Raw genomic sequence first — 24861 nt, 5'->3', positions numbered from 1 at the left:
CATATTGAAATAAATGTTTGCTTCTGTGAAGCATGAAGTTTGACAGCTCTCTTGGAATTAGTCATGTCTTTTTGGAATATGCTGAAGAAAATTGTACTAGTTAAACCTTTAAGTCCTGTATCTGATGAACGTTGCAATGATTTTTCCTTTTATAGTAAGGCTGAGCATTGCATTGAACATACAAAATGCATGGTTTTGAGATAGTGGTGTGTATAAGAATTGTATCCCTATGTTAATGGCAAAACTCAATTCAATGTTAATATTGCATTTCTGTAACAATTTCATTAGTACTTTTAAAAAATACATATGTAAGTACTTCTATTATTTCCCCTCCCCTTCCCCTTTTTTTTTTTAATGCGGCAAGATCTGAATAGCCCTTTACTGTTTGGAAGATTAAATGGTCTCTCTTCTGACTCCACAATAGACATTCTTTATCAGCTTGGAACAACTCAAGACCCTGGAACAAAAGATAGGTAAAGTTATTTGGATTTTTATGTAGAAATGTATACAAAAATAATCTGCTAAATAGTGGATTGATGTTACTGCACAAAACCAGACTTTTAAAAATCTGATTGTTATGAGATAGCCTGAAAGTACAGAAATCTAAAGAAGCTTTCCAGCTTTCCCTCCTAGCTCCTTGCATCCTTTGCAGAGAATGCTGTCCCTCTTTTTTTTGCTCTTATAAATGTGATAAAACTTCTAGTGTTCATCTGGCTTTTCTCTCAAATACTCAGAACTCAGATGCCTGCTGTTTTCTTTCTCTGTAGAAAGAAAGCTTACATTTGGCTCTCCAAGATGAGAAGTGGTTTTAATTAATTTTTCCCGTTAATGATCTAAGTCTTGAGAAAACAGAGTTTGAGCTCACTCTTGAACCTTGCTTCAAAGTAATAGATAAACGTGTAATTCAGACTACTAAAAGACAGCAAGCTAATTTGCTTTTGAGTGTTTCTTTGACCCTTTATAATGTACTACATCATCTTGCCTTCCAGAATTCAAGCATTGCTGAAATGGGTCAGCGATTCTGCAAGAGTTGCAGCTATGAAAAAAAGTGGCCGGGTCAGCTACGTTTGTCCAAATAGCTCAACAAGAGAGTATGGTCTTTTGATGCCATCTCCTTCCCATTTGCATTGCGTGGCAGCAATTTTGTGGCATAGTTATGAATTGCTTGTTGAATATGATTTACCAGCATTGCTAGACAGAGAGCTCTTTGAGTAAGTAAAGCAAAGTTTTGCACCACATACTTTTTATAGCTGAATTATTTTATTCACTGAAATGATACGACTTGAAGTGCACTCGTCGTGAAATAGTAGTGGAAATTGTCATCCCTGAAGCTAATTGACAGAGTGAATACTTAAAGATATCTAAATGGGTAGTTTTGTAGTTCTAAACACAAAACTGCACTTCACGTATTCCAGGTATAATTGTGTTTAAAAAGAAAAATCCAAAAAAAGAGCAAATCCATGTATATACTTGTACATATGCAAAAGGTAAACTGTTGCATGGTTCTGTTTGCGGGTTATTGAATGGGTAACTCTGGGCTGTTTGTGTTGAAATTGAGTGTTTGCAGTAATTTACACAGTACATATAAATCATGATCTTCATTAGTATCCTGTTATATAAGCACTATTTTATTACTCATGGTATCCAGTATCTACAACTTATAGCTGGGGGGGGATTGTTTTTTTTTTTTTGGAGTTGCAACTTTTGTTCCAGCCATAGTCTGATTTGAAAGAAACAAAGCATAAAATCTTGAGTGAATCTTGAACTATGAATTCAATGGATGTTGCTTGATTCTAAAAAAAAAAAAGTTCACCCTAAACACCAAATGTATACTTTTAGTGACTCCAGATTGAAAAATATATAAGCTAACATTCCTAATTTATATTGCTTAACCATCTCTTCTGTTTAACCGAAACAAAAAAGAGAAGCCACATAGCTTTGTTTCATGTGTATTAGAGAAATATAGCTGTTAAATTCCTGTATCTAGTAAATCATAGAATGCTTTGGGATGGAAGGGACCTTTAAAGGTCACCTAGTCCAACCCCCCTGCAATGGGCAGGGCCATCTTCAACTGGATCAGGTTGCTCAGAGGGAGCCCCATCCAGCCTGGCCTTGAATGTTTCCAAGGATGGGACATCTGCCACCTCTCTGGGCAACTCATTCCAGTGTTTCACCACCCTTGTCATGAAAATTTATTTCCTTATGTTTAGTCTAAATCTACCCTCCTTTAGTTTAAAACCATTACCCCTTGTCCTGTTGCAGCAGGCCTTGCTAAAAAGACTATCTGCATCAAAAGCATCTTTCATTTGTACCATTGAATAAAATTCCAGTTAATGAAAGGAACTTTGATAGCACATAATTTTTTTTTGTTGCCCTTAGGAAACATTCATATTTTTCTGCTACCGTCTTGTCTTTAGGCACAGTCAAACATTCAAACACTGGCAAATGTACAAGTTACTGTTATCGGTACAAATGTGGAGCTCTTCTATATGTGCAACATGATGGTCTTTAGATACATGACTACAAGCTAGACCTTTTCCGAAGACACTTCAGTGATACTGTCATATAAATAATTGTTAATTCAAAATGAGCTTATTCATTTTGGAAACCAAGTTAAGGATTTTAAATTGCAGGTCAATTAGTCCTTTCAGGAATACATTTTAAGAGAAATACATTTTCAGTATGGATTTTAACAATTTTAACATTCCAAAAGGAAGAACTCTAATAAAAATAGACTTCCTAAAATGGATAGCCCATTTAGATTTATACTAATATGAAAGTGGGTTTCACAACTTAATTCCTGTCTTTTGGAGGAGAGTATGTTGTTTTCATCACAGGTTGAAATGAAGGAATACTGATAAAACTATTGTACCTAGTTTGAGTATGCATGTTGCAATATAGCCCTGTTCCTCTGTGTCCTGCCAAACAAAACTGTAATTCATATCAGCCAGGATCTGGAGCAAATTATAAAATATATTTTTAATAAATATAGAAGGATTGTTGTCAGATTTGTAAGGGTAGATAATTCTTCTAATAAAAATAAATTCTTGTATGAATTCATCCTCTTTGATATTTTAACTTTTGAAATATTTTCATTGATTCTAGCTATAACTCCTCATTTCTCCTTCATGTAATATTTCACTTTTCTCTTTGGATATATTTTCCCATCATCCCCATTTTCCATTTCAGTATTGCTGCTTTGGCCAATGGATACTTATTTATTCCTTAGTTATTTTTTAATATCTAGTTGGAAAAGAATCTTACTTTTCATAGAGCATGAACTTACCCAGAAAACTTTGGCGGAAGGATTGTGTGAATATATAGTTGTAGAAGCGTTTAAGTGTACCTTTATTATATGTGGACTTTGGGAAATTGTGACTATCTTCCCAAAGGTATGGATCAGTTGGTCACTGAGATTATTTTTTTAATGTTTTATCTTGGAGAGGGTTTTTTATCAGCCATTCACTAGACCGGTGATAAAGCTAACTTTTGGTTAGACCCACATTCTGTTCTAGACTCTTAGAGTTCCTTAGACTAAACACAGAATAACACTTCCATCCAGAAGAGAGAAAAACAATCCTTGTCTTCAAATGGGAATGTGATATATGACAATACATCCAAACTTATTTAAAAACCTAACATGGAAGTGACACGAAAGTGTGCGTTCACCTCTGTATGTAAAAGTTAAGATAATGTGACTTATGTATGGTGTAATGGTACTGTGAATGCAGTTCAGAAAACTGTGGGTTTTTTTAAAAATACTTCACCTGCTCTGAACAAGTCTCTATGAAGAAATGATGATTTCACTATTATACAAATACCAGTTCTGAAATTTAAGCTGAATAATAGGAGCTAAATTTGCTTTCGCATTCATGTGCTTTGGATTAGCATTCAAGCAGATAGTATTTGGATGGAAGTGAGTTCAAAGGTAGCTGGGATTTTAGTATCTCTGAGGAATAGTTGTGTTGTTAATAACTTGTGTCCTAAGTTCAGGTTGACTAAGGATAGTGAGGGTAACATTCAACCAACAAGATTGTTTCTGCTTTCATTTTTTTGCAACATCTTTAGGTATAACTCTAATAAAACAAATCTGAAAAAATTTTGGAAACGTGTTAAAATACTTTCAGGTCTTAAGCTCTCTTAAAGGATTAAGAGAGCTTCATGTAAATGAGTGTGTGCATGTGTGTGTGTGTGTGTGAGATCCTAGTAGCTGCAGCTTGGAGAATTGAAGCATGAAGAGGTTGCGGTTGGCTCAAAAATGCATAAATTATGTGACAACTGTCAAAAGACTGAAATCCTGTCTTTCATGTGCAGCATGCCAGAAAAGTCAGCTTATTTCTATCTTAAATACAGTTTGATGAAAGAAATTTAAACATAAGGTTGAGGAATGCCTTTTGGGTAATGAATGTCCTGCTGATACTGTGATCCAAACGAGGCTTTCAAGCTCAGCTCAGTGTGTTTTACAACAGCTTCTACAATAGTTAATCGTAAATGTAGAAAGATGTTTTATGAACCAATGAAGAAAAGGGAATATGAGTGACAAACTATGCATTGACATGATTTTCTGTGTTCTACAGGTCACTGTTTAACTGGTCCATGTCTCTTCCCTGCAACATGGTTTTGAAGAAAGCTGTTGACAGTTTGCTCTGCTCAATGTGCCACATCCACCCAAATTATTTTTCCTTGCTTATGGGATGGATGGGTATCACTCCTCCTCCAATGCAGTGTCAACACAGACTGTCCATGACTGATGACAGCAAAAAGCAGGACCTTAGTTCATCTTTAACAGATGACTCTAAAAACGCACAAGCTCCTCTTGCACTAACAGAGTCTCACCTAGCTACTCTTGCTGCCTCATCTCAGTCTCCTGAAGCTATCAAGCAATTATTGGACTCAGGTTTGCCTTCACTGCTTGTAAGAAGTCTTGCTAGTTTTTGCTTTAACCATACTTCTAGCTCTGACTGCACTGCACAATCAATGGATATCACCCAAGACAGGCTCAGGAGGCATCATGTTCCACAGCACTTTAATAAAATGCCTATCACGGCAGACCTGGTTGCTCCTGTTCTCAGGTTTTTGACGGAAGTTGGCAACAGCCACATCATGAAGGATTGGTTGGGTGGCTCTGAAGTCAATCCATTGTGGACAGCACTTTTATTTCTGTTGTGCCATTCTGGTGCTACTTCTGGAGGACACAATGTGACAGCACAACAGACCAGTGCAAGATCTAGCTTGCTTGCTTCAACTGTAACAACAGGGTTGACCACTCAGCAGCGGACAGCAATTGAAAATGCAACAGTTGCTTTCTTCTTACAGTGCATTTCTTGCCATCCTAATAACCAGAGACTTATGGCACAGGTGAGAGCAAAAAAAAAATAAAGTTTTCATTTCTTCATTAATAACTACAGCCAACTTTTAAAACTTTTTACTTTTTTTAGCTTTCTTTAAAATAACTTTTTTTTTCTAAGCTGTCACTGCCTGGAAGAGTTTTGTATTTAAAATTGTTAGCTTGTTGGTCTGACTTTGCAAAGTATAAAAATGTCTTGGCATGGCCGTCCAGTCCTATGTATAGTTGTATTCCTCTTGGTTTAGAGGAATAAACTTCAGACCAAAATCCAAAATACTATATTTAATTGGATAGGTCTAAACTCTTCTGAAATGGAATTTGGAAATCAAGCTTCATACACATCTTTTATATTAGTAAATAAAGGAGATCTCCTGATAAATTTGCTTGTGCAACCATATACCGTATGTAATCTGTGACCAGGGAAATAGAGGCTATTGCGGAATATGGCTTTGCGTTTGGCATTCTAGTGCAAATTCATCTATTTTCCTTACGTTTGTTAACCTTGCAGGCCTAGTTGAATAGAAGTATAAATAAAGAAAGATTTTTCAACATTAAGAATGATGATGCCTTGGGAACAGGTAGACTTGAATAAAAAAAAAAAATCAGTACAGTTCTCTGTTAATGTCTGGTAGTAATACTGCATTATGCAGTGCGAAGTTTTTGCTTTAGGAATTTGAAAGCTAATTTTCTAAATACTTTATCTTCAGTTTTTTATCATTTTGAGTAGTCTACATGTTTAAAATTACTTTGATGCTGTAGTCAATGTTTTGAACTTTTGTATAAAAAAGCCTCATTTGCTGCTGGTATCTTCTTCAGTGGAGCTCATTTCTGATCTGGTTTAAATGATGACTGGAAGGTAGATCTTAGGCACTGCCTATTATGGCTCTGTAGAGCTATATTTTAGAGACCTAAATATAGAAATATTTTAAATCTGATGTCATCTTGTATTCCCAGGTTCTCTGTGAGTTGTTCCAGTCCTCTCCTCAGCGTGGGAACCTCCCGACCTCTGGAAATATTTCAGGATTTATTAGGAGGCTTTTTTTGCAGCTGATGCTAGAGGATGAGAAAGTGACTTTGTTTCTTCAGTCGCCATGTCCAGTAAGAATTTTTCGTATCCATATGGTGAACATGGAATAAATTTAACCTTAAAAAAAAATGAAATAGTCGGGGTATATTCAACCTTGAAATGGCAGCTTTTCCTACTGTACATGCTGCAGAACTTTGGAAAGGAATGTGTTGGTGAATTGTAACTCAGCATTTTAAAAGAAAATTTAAGGCACTGTTGTAAGACAAAGCCATCTTGTTGAAAATATACTGCTTCTGAAAGAATTGACAACTGAAATGTATCTTATGGCAGACTTCTTAATAGTATCCTTATGCATTAGCAACAAATACAGATACAAGTTCTAGTCCTTCCAGCAGTTCTTCATTATCAGTTTCATTGAGGAACAGTCATAGTTTTGATGGTTCAAAATTGGCAGAGATCCTTCAGCATTAGCCAAAACAACATGAATAAGTTCCTGAGTGACAAATATTTGAATTAATTGATGAAGCAGATGTATACTTTTATACTTCACCAGAACAAAGAGTTATAATTAATGACTGAAGTGCTATGCTCTGAATTGAAGGCTGTGAATAGAGAAATATAGGGAAAACAGAAGTTATTAAAAGATCTCATACTCCCATACAAGGAAAAGTTATTTTCTGCTTTGGTTTCTGCTGTTCTTACTACACCTCAGAAGTAAAGTACTACGTGAGATATATGACAGGGAAACTGGATCAGATAGTATAAAAAGGAAAAGGAGGAACAAATACAGTTTTGGCACAAACATTTAAATGTTTTGTTTTAGCCTGGCTGAGATGAATTGTTAACTTGGCCATTGGTAATGTGAAAGTAACATTAATTTTCTAATAATTTGGTTTACATAAAATAGATTTCTGCAGGATGTTACTAGATATGTAAAAGCAGAAAGAATATCTTGAATAGAAGTTGTCAGATAATTCAGTTTCTTCTATTAAAAGCACCAGGCAACAATCTGGCTGTTCTTACTGAGGAGATGATGATTCCTCCTCTGACATCCAGAAAGAAACCTTAAAAATAATGCGGATGTGCAGCATATACTTCTAGTATATCCAACAACATAACCATTCAAAGATTGGATCCCCATTTTTATCTGTTAAGTTTCTAACCAAACTATATTTTATAAACTAAATTCTGATTGTCATCAAGTATTAAATTTGTTTGATAATATTGCACAACAATAAATTGGTTCTGTATGTGAATGTTAGTAAACAGTTCTCCTGATGATAGGAGGAAGGGGACCAGTGGCACACTCACTGCAGAAAAGTCTGTAAAATGTTACTTCAAGCAAAGAGTGATACAACACGCAAACACGGCTCAGGCTAAAATATGTTATGTTAAAATATTTGAGATGTTTTAACTAGTAGTGACTTAGCTGTCCGTCATGATAGCAAAAAGTAGATATTAAATCTAGAATAAACTTCATCCTCAAGTCAGAGTAATAGAGAAATGACGTCTTTCTCTGCTCCAAGTATATTATGATTTTCCTAATTTAATTTCATAGAATCATAGAGTGCTTTGGGATGGAAGGGACCTTTAAAGGTCATCTAGTCCAACGCCCCTGCAATGGGCAGGGACATCTTCAACTAGATCAGCTTGCTCAGAGCCCCATCCAGCCTGGCCTTGAATGTTTCCAAGGATGGGGCATCTATCACCTCTTTGGGCAACTCGTTCCAGTGTTTCACCGCCCTCGTTGTGAAAAATTTTTTCCTCGTGTTCACTCTAATTTCAGAAGTAAGTTTTAATTTCATAAATAATCGCAAGTCTCAGGCACTCATTTTTTTCTCTCATTTACAGCTATATAAAATGATTGGGTTTTTTTAAAACAAATATGACATCATATTGTTTCTCATCCTAAAAAAATTCTAGGCTTTTGAAGCAAATTCTTTTGAGTTAAAAAATTAAACTTGTCCTAATTTGATGCATTTCTATTGTGTACCTCCAAAGCTGAAGGATATATTCAGTTTTCCTTTTTAGCACAGAAAAGGTGTAGCTTTATTTTGCTGAGGTGAGTTTATAAGAACTTAGTGTTTTAACTTATTTCTGAATGTTAAAGTCATGTTAAATGTTGACTTTTTTTTCCTTTCAGCTCTACAAAGGTAGAATTAATGCTACCAGTCATGTAATTCAACATCCAATGTATGGAGCTGGACACAAATTTCGTACTCTTCACTTGCCTGTCTCAACAACTCTAGCGGAGGTTCTTGATCGTGTGTCAGGCAAGTTTGCAATAGTTCATGTTCTATTATTTTAAGGTACAGTTTCAAAAAAGACCACAAAAAACAAAACCAAAAAACCCGCATAAACCAAGTATGTCTAACATACATATTTGCAGTGTTCATCGGTAGTTGCCAAATATGAAAAAGTGGTTTAAGTTGTAAGCTTTTGCATATGCCTTACATGTTCCATGTAAAATGCACTTTTACTGGTCAAATACTGGGGCTTTTTCCATCTATAAAACTGACATGGGGAAGGCGGGGTTTTTGTCTACTTCTTTTTTTGGTTGGTTGGTTGTTTTGGGGTTTCTTGTTTGCTTTTTAGTACTAGTGTATTCTCAAATCTCTCATGGGACATTTGCAAGACCATACAAATGATGCTGCAAATATCGGTCTTTAAAACACCCTGTCTTTCATCCAGTCACTTAAATATTCCCAAATTATGTCAGTTAAATATCCTGGAACTTTTGAAAGTTTATCTCAAGATGAAGATGAGATCGTATTGCTATGAAAAGGGCATTAATGAAGGCTCCATCTAATTTCTGTGGTTATGCATTTGCCTATTACATAAACACTGGAGTTTGCTTACTAAATGGAGATTGAAAGCCATAGTTTACTTTTAGAGATTAATTTTAAAATTATATACAATGAGAGGATAATGTTAAGGCATGAATTTATTTGTTAGTTTTTTTAAGTTCACTACTTCCAGTTATACTATTTGAATACACATGGAGAGATGCACCCCTCTGTTGACCAGGCCTCCACAGACCATATGGATTTTGACACCTGAATGGTAGATGTCTTAATCTTAAAATGAACCTCACCTTGAACTTTAATGTTATTTAATACTTTAGAAAACAGACCTATCTGTTAAAGATCAGGGTTAGTGATCTTTTTTTAAATGTAGTTAAAGAGTAAAATTCATACTGAAGGTGTCGTGTCCATGCCAGAGCTCTCTAGGTAAAACCAGGCAAGATGCAAGTTGATTCTCCTCAAGTAAGAAATAGAGCAAAATTTGTTAGGTCAAGTTACATCAAAAATCAGTTTTAAGCATGTCTAATTTAAAAAAAACAAGCGAGGGGGGGCAAACCCCAGCACTTCCTCTTTACTCTTAAGATGTGGTTCTCAGTAATAGCAAAGAAAAGTCAAAGGTCATCACAGCAATTATGATTTTGCCATTTTGCAGATGTGCACTGAAGTGTGTGCACTTAGCTACACACGTATCTGACTAGATATGTATGTTCTTATATGTAGGTATATTTGTATGTGTAATATTTTGGAACTCATCGTAGGTCAACTTTAATTTCTGAAACAGATCTTTGTGGAGTTCAGAGGAACTATTGCTTTTTTATATCTACCGAAAATCTTTACATTGAAATTATTATCAAATTCATTAGGGCAATAAATATGTTACCTAACAAGGTGATAGAAGTACTATAATAGTATTTGGCAGAATACTAGACAGAACAAGATGTGTTTTGGGATTTTAATTAAAAAGTAGCGAAGCCTAGAAAAACGCTTGAAACTTATTTACCAGGGAATAGTTTACTATTTCTGATAGAATTCTGTATTCACTTACTGTCCAGACACAGTCATGTGTGGAACAAGTTCTTCAGATCCTTGTGCAATTTATGGTCAGAATTACTGTAATGGGTGGGATCGTCACTGCAAATGAGGTAGGGATCCGTTGTTGAGGAGTGACATGAACTGTACTGAAGAGCTGCCTTAGTGGTGTATTGTGGTCAACTTGATAGCCAGTGCTGATAGGGGCTGGGGAGGGGAATGTGAGGACGTGATGTACTGTAATGCCTATAATTGAAATTGATCAAATGCCGACTTTGTAGGGCATCATAACTTTGGGTTTTTGCTATGGAATTGTTATTCCTCAGCTTAACTTTCATTTTAAATTGGAAGAATTAATTCTGGAAAAGTTTGGTTTCTTTTTATGTTTACTTCCCTCATCTGATGTGATTTCTCTGATTATATTAAAAGCTTTGTGATACTCATGTATCATTCCATGAAGTACATGGTTAGGACGTAGTAAAGAAGACTTGACTGTGTGAGGAGTAAACTGTATGTTTTGGGTGACAGGGGGAGGGAAGGGATGGACTGGGGGTGGAAAGGAAGAAAAGACTGCCACCACTGCAACAATAGGAAGTCGTGAAGACCCTGTGTCAGAGGCTGTCCCTTGGCTTAACTTCTTTTGTTCTTAACTATGCTGTTAATGTCTCAAATTGATCATGTCATACTTTCTGCAAAAATAAATCACAATAGGCATGTTCATTTCATACTTTTTCTCCCAGCCTTTAAAAAAAAAAAGAGGGGAGAGAGGGTCTGAAATCATTGCTAAATCTGCTACTCATATCCTTTCACCATGGGAAGAAAATGTGCTGTATCACTTCAGATAGGATTGTCCAGGATGAGTAGCAGTTGGTTTGTATTTCATTCACCTTAGTCTGAAGTTACTGGTCTTGACTGGTCAGGAAAATTGAGCAACAAATCTGGCTCTTACCTGAGTACTAAAAATACCATTGCTTAAGCTTCCTTAATAATTTTATTAATGACTTCCAAATTCTTCAGCAGTAAATGGGTATTCAGTCCATGGGACCAAACTAGAGCAACTCTGAAGTTTAGTAATTATAATGAGAATTTTTAAAAAAGCCAACACCCAGTCTAAAAAAATATATATGTGTATATATAGTGTGTGAATGTTGGGTCCTGAGTAGCCGCCGGTTTGCACTCTCGGTCTGCTTTTGGTCTGCACTACTGTCTAATACAGACATAACCAATGTCTTCAGGCACAAATTATAATATATTTCCAAGCAGGTCAAACCATCTTTCTTTCAGCACCTTACCCACTGGTGATACGCAGTTAAAGGTAGCTGGATGGTACTTCAAGGTCTTAAGTCTGTGGTTGTAGCTTAAGGCTGCTGTGGCTATGTGGAAGCAAGTTACTGCTCAGAAGCCATTCGAGAATTATTTGGCCATTTTGGTGCCAGTGTTGTACCTTACAAGGTGTGAAATGATCCATTGTCACCAGTAATCAATAATTTAATAGTTACTTGCTGACATCTGTGGTCTACACTAACTATTGAACCAAAACACTTGAACTGCAGTAATCGAATGTTCACTTAAGCAAACAGCACAAGTTTTAGATGTGCAATGTACTTTAGGCATCTTCCAATTTCAAAGGAACAATCATACTTGCCAATTCTGAAATTTAGTCAGTATATAACACTGGATACTCAGACCTAAATACAACAATTTATTTAAATAAGTTTGCAGGTGTCCTTAAAAAAGTTTTGGATGTTTTTTTAATCTTTTGTTGTTGTTGTTTTGTTGGGGTTTTTTGGTGTTTTGTTTTGATTGGTGGTTGTTTTGTTTTGGTTATTTGCTTAATCTCATTTTTGGTTGGTTGCAGTGGTGTTCTAACACGAATACACTTAATTCATCAGGTAATGGTTTTAAATTGTTACAGCTTTAAATTGTCAGAGAACAGATTTTTAGGGGAAGAGGGGACCAGAATTATCAGAATACCTTAATTCATAGATATTTACAAGACTGTTACTGCCTGGGAGGTAACTCTAAGCCACTAAAAGAGTCGAGAATAGCCTTGTTAACAGATGAGAAACTGTAACAAAATCAACTTGATATCTTGAAATGCCTTTCTCTCCTCTTTTTTTCCCCTGTATAGATACACCCAGTATCACAGCTAAGCTAATTAATGAACAGAAGGAAGATAAAGAAAAAAAGAACTATGAAGAGAAAGAAAAAGTTAAAGCAGAAAATGGATTTCAGGACAATTATAGTGTTGTCGTTGCTTCTGGTATGTTTTTTTTCTTCCACCTTCTGAAAAATGGATCTTTCTGACATTAAAGGCAGGGGAGGAAATCATATCTACCAACAGTTCTTTTTATTACTAATGATGGTTAGAAAAATTGTAGTGCCCAGTTAATCTAACTGGCTGTTAGGCAGCTAAGATTGGTTCCTGGTAGAAGTGCTGGCTCTAGCAGTTCATATACTTTGACGAATTTGTACCTAAATGTGATATGTTGTGGATGCTGTTGCTAGTGCATTTTACAGGCTTTTGAGGAGACATACCTAGAGCTTGGATTATATGGCAATACATTAGTATTTGTGTACCATTACTGTGGTATGGGTATTACTACCTCTACCTTTTTGTAGTGGCTGGTGTGTAAGAGTTTTACCACCTTCTCCCACAATATGCTTTGGAAATAAAAGAATCCATATACTTTGCATAACAACTGGTGGTACTGTGCTAAAAACCGTCAGATGGAGATATAAGCATAAAACCATGTTATTCCACTTGGAAACCACACATACAGGATTTTCTTCCAAAGCATTCTCCTTCTAAACACTAATGTGAAGATCCTTCTGAAATTATTCATGTAAGCCCTTCTCCTCCAAAACTGCTATGGAGGGTATAGATGGAACAGAGTAATTTTGCAGTCATACAAGAAGATTACAGTTCAGATGATGGCTGTAGAGATCATTAGTCTTTTGGTTTGAAGTTCTGGTGTGTGCGAGATTAATGAACTTCAAACTACCCTTTTCCTATACGGCTTTCTGCCTTCATTGAGCTACCTCAATTTCATTTACACTTCATGAAGCATGAAGAAGAGATGCTGATTTCCTTTGACTTCTGGGACCAATATTTCTTAAGCTTTTTATTTCAGGTTTTTAGATGTAGATGTAACTCTAAACTCAAGTGTTGAATAGGGCAGCAGTTTCATGGATCTTAGTATATATTTAAAGCAACACAGCTGATTGTTAAGTACAGCATCTTTGTCTGGAAAGATATTTGCAGTAGGTGCCACTTAAACAGGGTAAACATGTCTTGGTAAGATCTAAAATAATAGATCCAAGTGAAGGGTTAAAACACGAATAAAGAATCTGTGAAGAAAAAAAATATACTAAGCTTGAAATAGGGCATATCTCATCCCAGTTGCATCTCTGATCATACTGCCTGATATAGCCCATTCCCTATTTAGAAAGAAGCAGACTTAAGTTTTTCCTTCTTTTTGTTAGTATTTTTTCCAGTTAAGTGAAACAGTTTAAATGTAAACTTAATTCATTTGCATGTTTGTGAAATCTTTTCTTCTTTTGTCTTTATCATTTTATATATTCTGGGGGTTTTTTAGTGTCCTTAGAGCCTCATGCAGCCACTGTGTAACTTGTTCCTTATTGGTAAAATTAATAGAGAGTAGAGCTGGTATTTGGAGCCTGATCGTCCTGAGACAAGCTGGTTTAGTGTACTGAGGTCATTGGAGAATGTGTTGTGTATTATAGCTGCTCCTGCTGATCAGCTGAAACCAGAGTGTATTACAGCATTTCAGGTGTGGATGTTGTTAGTTTTTCAGCTGCTCGTGGCTGATTATAAGGCAGTAGTTGTATGAGTCTTTGTATATGGACCTGCTGACTTTTTTACTTGGTCTGTCACCTGCATAGAAGCATACATCATAGTAGTATAATTTCACTGCACCTTAAGTCAACTTAAGCTGTCCCAAAGTATGGCAGTTTTGCTATATAAGCTCAGTAAGCTTTTATGTACCTATTCTGCCTTTTAATTTTCATGTAGTGTTTACTTTAAAGGTTTTGACCTAGGCAACTTTAAAAGCATGTTTAAAGACAGCTTTCATCACGTGTGCTATTGTCAGTACTGCATCTGAAGTCACCTTTGTAGGCCAGACAAGTTGTTATCTGTCGTTTGCCTGCTGAAATGTCTGTCAGTTTAGAAATTTTTGCCTTTTGAAAAAACAACCTAAAAAAGTTTTACTATAGAGCCCATTGCTAGACAGGCTCTTTAACTAAGTTTAAGAGCAGAATCAGAGTAGTTCTGTTGGTTTTTGTTTGTTTGTTTGTTTTTTTTTCTTTTATGGATGATATGAGCTAGTACAGTTACGGTTTGGTTTATGTTTGGGGCTCAGGAGGATGCACAGCCTTGTAACTGTAAAAATACTGGTATTACATCCAAATATATTTTATACATGAATGCTATTCTGATATTTAATTTGCCAGTGCTGAAAAGTTTGACTTTTTTGCTGTTATTGAAGGCATTGAGTACATTGCATCTTGGCTAGCTGAAGTTACTAAATACCAGAATGACTTTGAACTTTTTACTTGTGTACTAGGTTTGAAATCTCAGTCAAAAAGAGCTGTTTCATCCACCCCTCCACGTCCCCCATCAAGGCGAGGAAGAGTGATGGCGGATAAAGTAGGTACCTCTTCCTCAGGAGGAGAATCTTCCAGCAAGACTATTAGTGTTCCAGTCTTTCATCTATACCATAAACTTCTACCAGGTAACTTTAATAACTGTTTTTAAACTTCAAAATTATGGTCTTTTTCAGTGGCTGAAAAAATAACAAAAAATAACAATTATGTTGATCTTCCTTGAAGTTTAGTTCCTTGTTCCTAAACAAAATCTCAAAACATTTCCACTTTCACTCAGAAATAAAAGGTGCGTGGGTTTGTAAGGTGACTCACATTTTCTTTGACCTGCAAGGCAGAACTAAACTGGTATTTGTGCCCTGTTATTTCATGTTCTGAGTGGACAGCCAACTTGCCTTGCTCTCTGGAAAGTTGATTTGCCAGTTCAGGAATATTCTTGAATTCCATAATACTTGTGATTTTTAAAACAGCATGTCTTAAGCAGTTAGTCATGTTTTACGTGTAGCAGATACATTTTATCAGCTATCTGGACAAAGCTGGTGATAATGTTGTAGTTGGGGCATAGAAAGAGATCTCTCTTCTATAGAGAGAGATTGGTGTGGCTGGAATTCTTAACCTTAGATCAGGGATAAAGGACAGGAACATGGGTAAAACAGTTTAATATTATGCAGAAGAGCTTCTTATCTGTTTCATGGTATAAAAACAAGGAACCAGCTAATGGAATGAAGTGGAAAACTTCTGATCAAAATCATTTTCACCCAATAAAAAACTAAATTTGGAACTTACTACAGATTTACTGGCTTTGAGGCTATCCTCTGGCAATTATTAGAGGGATCATATACCCAAATTAAAATATCTAAAATTGATTCAGTTAATGCTACTATTTTGGAAAGGGCCTCTTTCAGTATCTAGGTGGTAAAGGTTGACTGTCTACTAATGGTAGTGTAGGCCATTCTGTATTTGTGATCTGGTCGATCACAAGTCTTGTTCAACAGCCAGTTGTTACAAAAGAAGTAGTCATGGAAAGCGGAATCAATGATGAAAAAAGGGCTGAAAACTTCTTCACTTGCACAATGGCAAGACATTTTTAATTTTCATTTCTTAAGACACCATCTTCCATTGAAGAAACAAGTTGCTACTAAAGACATTCCTGGAACTTGTGTTACATGATTAAGTACAGTCAAGATGAAATTGGCACGCTAGGTGTATTATATGTGATCCAACTCTAAAACACTTTAGATATAAGTCTACTTGTTATCAGGGAAAAATTGTTCTGCCTTGAGAGTAACTTGTAATTTCAGGGAAGAACATATTCTTTGTCAACAACAGAATGGCCAAAATCTTGATTTGAGTCATCAGTTTGGGCTGTATTGCACGTGCGTTTCAAGTCTGCGCTGCTGCTGAGAAAAGTATTCCTGGCAGCGCCATTCTTTTTTTTATTGCTGAGTTGTGTCCCAACACAAGACTAGGGAGCTATGCTTGGGACTAATAGGACTGAAAAAGAATTGCAGGTTTCTTTGTTTTCCACTTTTTTCCACTTCAGCCGTTTTTCCTTATGGTCACACACTTTTGTGCTACCACAGTTCAAGGGTGCTGCAGAGGTGGGGTTTAATAGTAGGGGACAGGCAGTACCTGCTTAAAATGCCCATCAAATTACATCCTTAACCATTTGTTAAGTATGCCAAGTGCTTGGGCTTCGGCACAGAGCTGCCTTAGGGAATGTTGGCATAGTTCTTTGATAGCTGGTTCCAAAATGATGGGGCCCCTGTTCCCAAGAGAACAAATGGTAAAATTAAGGCCTTGGTTTGGAGCCAGGTAATATTTAGTCTACTTGGCATCTGTGGTACAAGTAATGAACAGCACCTGGACATGTATGTTAAAATAACCCAATCATAATTTTCCTCTCTGACTCAATGCCATTGTTGTTTAGGCCAGCCATTACCAGCTGAAATGACACTTGCCCAGCTTCTGACTCTGCTGTATGACCGTAAACTCCCTCAAGGATACCGATCAATAGATTTGACAGTTAAGCTTGGTTCCAAAGTCATCTCAGATCCAAGCTTATCGAAAACAGACTCATTTAAACGTCTTCACACAGAAAAAGGTGAGTGTTCTTACTTTTTTGGTAATGCTTTTTAAAATGCTTTTATTTTGGGAAAAATGGTTTTGATTTTCTTGGTAAGAAAGAACAGTTTTCTGTATTTTCTTGGATGATGTTCCTGAGCTCTTCTCTACAAGACAAATGCTGAACTTTGTGATAAAGAACAAATTCATTGCCTGTCTTTAGATTGTATCTATAAGATGCACCAATATGATTGTTCTGGTTTCACTTTTCTTTCTTCATTGTAGTGTTGTATATGATACGGTTATATGATTGTACAGATACCGTGTATTTTATTTCTTGACATGTATACCAGTTCTCTGTAGTAAGTGTTTGTGCTGATAACCAAGGCAGATTAAGTAACACAGGAGCTGTTTGAAACCATATGACTTAAAGAAGCCTGTGAAATTTTTTATTGTGCCAACTTAGGTACTTAAATGCTTCTTTGAAAATGGGAATTATTCTCAAGTCCATCTAAGCAGGTCTTGTAACTCTGGCTTTTAAAACCATTATTTTTAGTGTTTTCTAATGTGGTCTGTTTCGTGCTAAGGTTTTTTCTAATGGCTTGCTATCTACTTACTCATAGTGCTGGGGAAAGGGGAGGGAGGAGCTGTATCCCAAGAATCTGTTTTGAAATATTTTGATATCATTCCTTAGAGGAACGGGACCTTGAAATTAGGCTAAGATGATCTGCTGATCACCAGCCTGCTGACGTAGCATGGAATTACAAAGTTAATGATTCAGCTATTTTAAGACAGGGACTTCTTGTAAAAACTGTTTGCTTGATAAATCAATCTCCTTCTAGAAAAGATAAGAAACAGAAAGAAGAGTTCAAAAAAAAAATGTATTTTCTTGCTGTCTGGTCTGAGCTAAGTATTTCATAACTCCAAGTAACGGCTGGACATACAGATCTCTCACACTATTGAGATGCCTTTCTCTTTCAAATATTTTTGTTTTGGTTTGCTGTTTATTTAAATTCTAAACCTATAATAAATATTTTTCTGTTTGAATGAAACTCAAAAATTATTACAGGAGGTTAGGTTAGTAGTAGAGTTGCATGTGAAAACATCAAGGTCCTCTGAACTTTAAGTTACTAGGCTTTTTTTTTTTTTTTAAACTTGAGACTAATACTTCTGAAAATTTGACTTTGTCATTACAAATCCATTGATCGGTGGTGCTATACAGCAAAATATTAGTTACATTCAGATGTCTCACAGTCACCACTCATCAGTTACGAAGGCTACTACAGCTTTTACATTACTAGTTTGTGATACCTGTAGAAATGATTCTTACATATCAGTATTTCCTTACTTGCTACTTAAAGTAGACTTTTTTTTATCTGTGGTGGATAGATTTTATAGCTTCACATGGTGTCTCCAGAGCTGCATTTACTACTGTACTTGAGGAAAAGTGTCATTTATTTAGATTTTTTTTTCTGTGTGCTTCAATGCCTTTGTTTGAGATCAGCAGTTTTCCATAGCTGAAGTGCACGACTTCACTGAAAACTTGCAGAGTGTTCATGGAGGTGAAATGGTTTAAATTGGGTTATAAGAAGATTAACTAAAGCAAGTACTGGAGAAGCATACTTAAGTGTAACTCCTTACAACAATATTTAAGGTGTGAAAGGAGTAGCATTATATTTTCACTCATAATAAAAGATCTGTCTATACCCTTACTCACTGATAACATATTTTTCAAGTGTCTTTTGCAGAGAAGCATTTGGCTTTAGTGATCATTCTGTGCATTCTGAATACCTGTGTGTGTCTGTTTTCTTGTTTTCCTTCTTTTGGAAGGCGTATGGCTTTTTACACTGTAAAACAGAGGGGTGAGTCTTCCTTCAGAATCTTATTGTAAAATTTTCCTTATCCAGGAAATCTAGCCTTTCTGGTGGTCTGATCAATTCATTGTATTGCAAGCAATTGAACTGTAAATCATGTTCAGCCTAGCATGGTGGAATCCTCCACATGTCTGACAAAGGTGGTCCCTTGCTGAGACTAGCATGTTTGCAGACATCCTCACCCCCTATCTGTGGTGACAGGGAAAACTTCTGCAGAGGTGGTTTCTGTCTGTATCCTTACAAACAGTGGATGTCAAAGCTGTATGTACTGGAAGTGTTATGTTTGGGCTCTTTCTTACAAGGATTACCCTGCTTTGGAAGTGCATGTGACCTTTTCTGTTTCTCATAGTTTGTCAGGTTGCATTAAGGAGAATTGTTGTACATACTCCTACGTATCCCTGATCTGAGCTTATTAAATCTGATACTTTCTTCACATTGCTCCATAGCGATGTGCTCCTCCCACATCCATGATGTCCTTGTAACCTGATGCTTCTTGCACATTTAAAAGTTGAGAATTAGGATGGGGAAAGACCTGATGTTTCCTATTCCCTTTCAAATTAGGGAAGAAAAGGTTTGAAAAGAGAAAGTATCTGTGGTTAAAACTTGAAAAAAAAAAAAAGTTGGTTTTAGTAGCTGCATGAATTATGCTTTAATGTGCTTCTGTGTTTTTACAAGTAGGTAATAAATGATAGCAAGTGTGCATACAAGCATTTTAAGTATGGATTTTCAGCTGGGTGTCAGACTGCTCAGAGTGAAGAGATGCTGAGACCACTTGATCTATGCCGCCTTTTGATGCGGGTATACTGTGAAGGCTTTGAGGAGCACTGCATTACAGTGTTTAACAACATAATCTGCAATACTGATTCTTTAGATGAAATAAATTGAATATTCACTGTGAAGGTTGCCTGTGGTAATGAGCAGAGGGTTAATTTTTGGCAAAATGAATTGTGGTAGGGTTCTATCTATACATCTATCTATACAACTTGTGTGCATCGTTGTATAAAATGATCTTTTTTTTTTTTTTTGACAGTTGTACAAGATATTACGGTGCTTGGTCATAAAGTGGGAGGATGGAGGCTCGTAGAAAGTTAAAAATAGAGATCTTGATCTTTTTATGGGGAAGAACAGAATTAAATTTCATAGCTTTGGCAGAGGGGCATTTTGATACCCCACAGAGAGGAGATATGAGAATGATAGGTGCGGTGAGTGATAGGTGATAGGACTTTATAGATGGTGAGTTAAATTATGGGAAGGGGGAAATTAAAAAAAAATTCTTGTTCAGCATTTTTGAGGAGAAAGCAAGACTAATTTAACTAAGGTTATCTTTCATTTCTTCATCTGTAAACTCTTTATCAGAGAGTAACAAACCTACTCTTACCTCCTAGATGAAAGGCAGTGTTAAAAAATGTACTTCCAAAGTTAAAATTTTTAAGGCATAAATCAAATTTTAATAAAACATAACATTCTAATTATTAACATGTAACCCTGTATAAGTAATCCAAAGTTATGACATGGATCTGCCATCATTGGGAAAAGGTACAACAAATACTTTTATTTTCTTTTGATACTCTTATACTCATTCATTTCAGGTTCTTGACTTAGGTTTTGCTTAAGAAGGAACTGCTACTTTTGAAGTACGCTTTAAGTGAGGAGGAAGAAATAAACACATATTGATGATGTATTAATTTCTTTTACCCCTGTGTTTTTGTAGAACATGCAGATTTACTGGGACCTTGCCCTGAAGATGAAGCAATCAGTCCTGGGGATGAGTGTATGGATGCAGTTCTAGATGAATCGCTTCTTGAAACCTGTCCCATTCAGTCTCCACTGCAAGTTTTTGCAGGAATGGGTGGATTGGCCCTTATTGCAGAAAGACTCCCAATGCTTTATCCTGACGTAATTCAGCAAGTAAGTGAAAAAATCAGTGTAGAAAAACATGTTCAGAGCGCTGTGTGTGTTTGTTTAAGGACAGTATTTTCCTCATACTTCTCTGTGGTTCAGTTTGACATCTCATTTATGTGGGGAAGCTGCTTTAAAATAGGCGAGTGCATAACTCCACAGCCCAGTCCAGCTATGCACGCTACTTCCCTATACATGTTATAGGCTGCTTGAGTAGCCGTGTCCTTGTGGAACAAACGCACGAATTCAGTGCTGCTGCTTGCCTCACTTCTGTTAATGCATAAAATATCTCGGAGGGTGCAGTAACATAAAGTTGCTGATGAACTATAAAGCCATAGTTGCTTATCATTTAATTGCTCATGTAAATGTACCCTCAGAGTTTTTTTTTATGGTTAAGTGAAATTCAATTCTTAAAGCAGATTATGTAATTTTATTTTATATTTATTATTATAAATAATAAATAACTGTATAATCTTAATTATCTTTGAAATCATAACTAATATGTCTAAAAATAAAATTATATAATAAATAGTATATATGTTATTTATTTGTATACTTATAATTATGTATAGAATTTCTCTGGAGGTGCTGATAGGCTTTTCAGAAGTGTCAGTAGTGGCATTAGTGCGGAATTACTGCTTTGGCTGCCGTTCTAGGTACATGATCTTTATTAAAAAGGGGAAAAAAAAAACCCTGTGGATTATTCAAATTTTATTTGGCTGGGTTTTGTTTTGGTTTTGTTTTTTTTTTATTTTGGCTGATACTCCCAATAGGAAAGACTGCGAATATTTATTCCCGTTGAAATTAAGTTAATCATGAATTAAGAGTACTATTCCGTACCCTGACTGGAATGGCAGGATTAGTAATCCTGTATTGAGACAGAGTAATTAGCGTGAATCCTTTGTAAATAGTTCTGTGAAGATGTTCTAGAATCTAGTATCAAGCCTGTTCAAAAATTAAAAGCTGAGGAAATGTGTTCGCATAAGCAATTACTGTATTTTGAAATCCAAGAGAGATAACGTGTACTCTGTATTGAAGAAGACCGATTCATGGAATTCCGCAACAGATGAAAGGCAACTTACAACCATGAGAAATTTTATCCCTTTTTTTCCTTCTTTTTCTGTAGTCCTTGGAAGTTATTTTCTTTTCACAATTTTTTAGCTTGAGATATAAGTTTGGATTCAAATACTGAATAAGAATTCTGTGATCCATGAAAACAAATTAAGTACAATAATACCAAATAGAAGATTCAGAGTGCAGACTGATGAATTCTCCAGACTCTTCATTCTTTAATTTTACTTTTATATTTCTCTAAGTCACTGATACTTCTGATTCTCTTAACGTGTACATGATTGGAATAAATGCAGCTAAACATGGCTTTGACTTTTAATTAGGAATAATTGGTGTTCTGAATAAATTCTGCAAGGGCTTTTTAGATTAATCTTTTCCAGTTTAGATCAATCTGGTGATAAATACTAAAATTTTAAATATGATTTCATCAGTTCATCTGAATAGCATAAAAGCCTGAAACTTCTGTGATGTTTAATTACAAGAGCGACCTGGGTGTCAGACCTTCATTTTAACTGAGTGTATGACTGTTTCCTGGGGAATTGTACAACTGTTACCCCCTTAAACTCTGATTGCCATCATAATGCCTGGCTGCATAGTTCTCTGTTCATAAAACAGAACTACAGACTGTTGTGCATAATAGTAATAAAGTCTGCCAAATCAATCAAAAGCCTGAAAGGAGCACCTGAGTTACTACAAGACTGCTAAGATACCCAAATTTCTTCTTAGTTTTTAAAGGTATTCTGATTAATTGTTCCCCTTTTCGCAACATGTAATGAAAAATTAACCACTTGAGTTCACGCTGTTTAATGTTAAAAATAAAAGGGCTATTTCTTATTTACCAGCCTGATACATAAACTAGTCTTTGTGTTGTTTATTTCTGTGTGATTTATATCTCCTACGCCCCTAGATTTTAAGCAACAAGTTTTTAACTGAGGATTTTAGGTTGGCAAAATACAGTTGCTTGCTTGTGTAGGTGGGACTTTCTAAAAGTGTATTGAAAATGCAGCAAGTATGCCCTTTTTAGCCATTTAGCCTGGTCTCCATATCTGTAAATAGTAGTGTATTTCATGTGACTTTTTAATGGTGTCCTGTATTAAGATCGTATGTCCTTCAGATCCTAACTTTCAAAAAATTTTTGCCTAGGTGACGAACTGAATGATTACCAATTTTTTCTGTTGTTTTTGTTGGTTAAGGTGAGCACTCCAGTGGTTACATCGACCACGCAGGAAAAGCAGAAGGACAGTGATCAGTTTGAATGGGTTACCATTGAACAATCGGGGGAATTGGTGTATGAGGCACCAGAAACAATTGCTGCAGAACCTCCACCGATCAAGTCAACAGTTCAGACTATGTCTCCCATACCCGCGCATTCTTTGGCTGCCTTTGGTTTATTTCTTCGTCTCCCGGGCTATGCTGAGGTGCTGCTAAAAGAACGGAAACATGCTCAGTGTCTGTTGAGATTGGTGTTGGGAGTTACAGATGATGGTGAAGGAAGTATGTGCTGCAATTATTATGTTTCTTTGTAGACCACGGCTAGATCATTTTACTTAAATTTATTTATACCGTAATGCTTTTAGCAGGAAGATAGAATTTTTTTGTGCAGAACTGTGTTGCTAGGACCTTCTGTAGTACGTTGTCTCTAAATATTAAATTCTTTCTGGCAGGGTTTTGTCACAAACATCAGTATTCAAGTGTTCTCATCTAGATGTCAAAGTAATTGTAAAATAACTGCTGATAAAACTTACAATGACACTGTCATGATGACAGACAGAACAATCTGAGTAGCTGGGTATGCTCAACTATTTGAGCAAACATCATATAATTCTGCAACCAAATGCAGAATAATATGGATAGAAGCGTAGCTACAACAGATGTAGAATATACTGTTGAATAATACTGTTTTAGAAAAGGAAAGAAAGATCTGAAGATCGTAGTGATCAGATCAGCTGAGCAGGAGCTCTACCTTAATGGTATGAGTTCAGGGGGAGAAGCGGGGTGTTCTTCGATGAATGAACAGGTGAGCTGAGACATTGTTTGCAGTCAGTGTCTTTGCAACCAAACCTGGAATTCTGCGTATAGTTCTAATATTTGTATTTTTTAGTGTTTTGAAAAACTGGAAGAGTGTATGTGAAAGATGTTTTAGTACTTTTAAGACATTTCTTTTCATTACAACTTTGAAAAGAATGCTGGTTTTTCTATGCAGCAATCAACTGAAGTTAGTCTCGGTTCAGCAGCCTATAAAGTGGTGGACAATGTGTCGTTTGTAAGAACAACTGAGAAACTAAGAGTCTTATTTACCCTTCCTTCTGTTTGTGTTTTTATTTCTCTTGTATTTAGGTACAGGACAGTAGACAAGAATAAACTGGATAACAATTCAGTCTGGCTGCTTACTCCCACCTAGTTTAAGTAGTAATTAACTAAAGGACTGTATGCAGTCCCTCAGATTTTTATGTCCTTGAGTGGTTCCAGTCCCTTCCTATCGCAAACAATTTTATATTCTTTTTTTTTTCTTTTTTTCCTTTTTTCTTTCTTTCTTTTTTTCTTTTTTTTTTTTTTTTTAGTAAAGAGACCAGCTAAAACCCTTAAAACTTGGGTTGCTTTTGTTTTTTGTGTGTGTGCATCCACTATTGACATTGGAATACAGTTCCAGAACATTATTTTCCTGATAGGTAGGGGCTGCTTTAATTTTCAGCCTAAATTTATTCATATCCAGTTTGTGCCCATTTATCATTGTGCCAGCATTGTTCCTCATCACAAATAGCTCTTCTTTCTCCAGTGCATTTGTTGACAAGAATTGTATTCCCTCTTTGTTTTTGCTGGACTAAACAGTCAATTTCTCCATTCCCTAAGCCAAACATCTGAATTCAACTCTTTACAAAATGCGGGATCAATTGTACATAGTAGTCCACATTAGTTCTTTGTATAAAGCATTAATATTTTCCTTTTCTGTTGGAAATGCATCTTTTCATACACCTGGAATGTCTTTACTTTCTCGCATTATATGAAGAGCTGCACTTATAAATCCATGGCTTATAGATGAAACATGGATTCAGTTGTCTGCAAAAATAAATCACAGGCAAATGTTTAGATTTACTTTTTTTTTTTTTCTCTCCTTCTCAT

At 35.9% G+C, this 24861-nt stretch overlaps 1 protein-coding gene across 7 annotated transcripts in view; it reads left to right on the top strand.

Moving 5' to 3' along the window:
- BIRC6 (baculoviral IAP repeat containing 6) overlaps positions 1-24861 on the top strand; it is a 188946-nt gene that overhangs the window by 103257 nt on the left and 60828 nt on the right. For 6 of the 7 annotated variants that reach the window (XM_087777214.1, XM_087777211.1, XM_087777210.1 and 3 more), the window contains 10 exons: positions 365-473; positions 990-1211; positions 4578-5358; positions 6302-6445; positions 8518-8647; positions 12339-12470; positions 14797-14964; positions 16764-16937; positions 20483-20679; positions 22935-23235. In XM_087777214.1, coding sequence (XP_087633340.1) covers positions 365-473; positions 990-1211; positions 4578-5358; positions 6302-6445; positions 8518-8647; positions 12339-12470; positions 14797-14964; positions 16764-16937; positions 20483-20679; positions 22935-23235 — 2358 coding nt within the window. The remainder of the gene's footprint in view (positions 1-364; positions 474-989; positions 1212-4577; positions 5359-6301; positions 6446-8517; positions 8648-12338; positions 12471-14796; positions 14965-16763; positions 16938-20482; positions 20680-22934; positions 23236-24861) is intronic. The other variant, XM_087777212.1, reaches the window with a different exon arrangement.

Source organism: Nipponia nippon, unplaced genomic scaffold (assembly GCF_047370975.1).
Source record: "Nipponia nippon isolate SJK-2023a ecotype South Korea unplaced genomic scaffold, ASM4737097v1 scaffold_4, whole genome shotgun sequence".
Lineage (NCBI taxonomy): Eukaryota > Metazoa > Chordata > Aves > Pelecaniformes > Threskiornithidae > Nipponia > Nipponia nippon.
The sequence above is the reverse complement of the archived record's forward strand: the minus strand, read 5'-3'. Positions and strand labels throughout refer to the sequence as shown.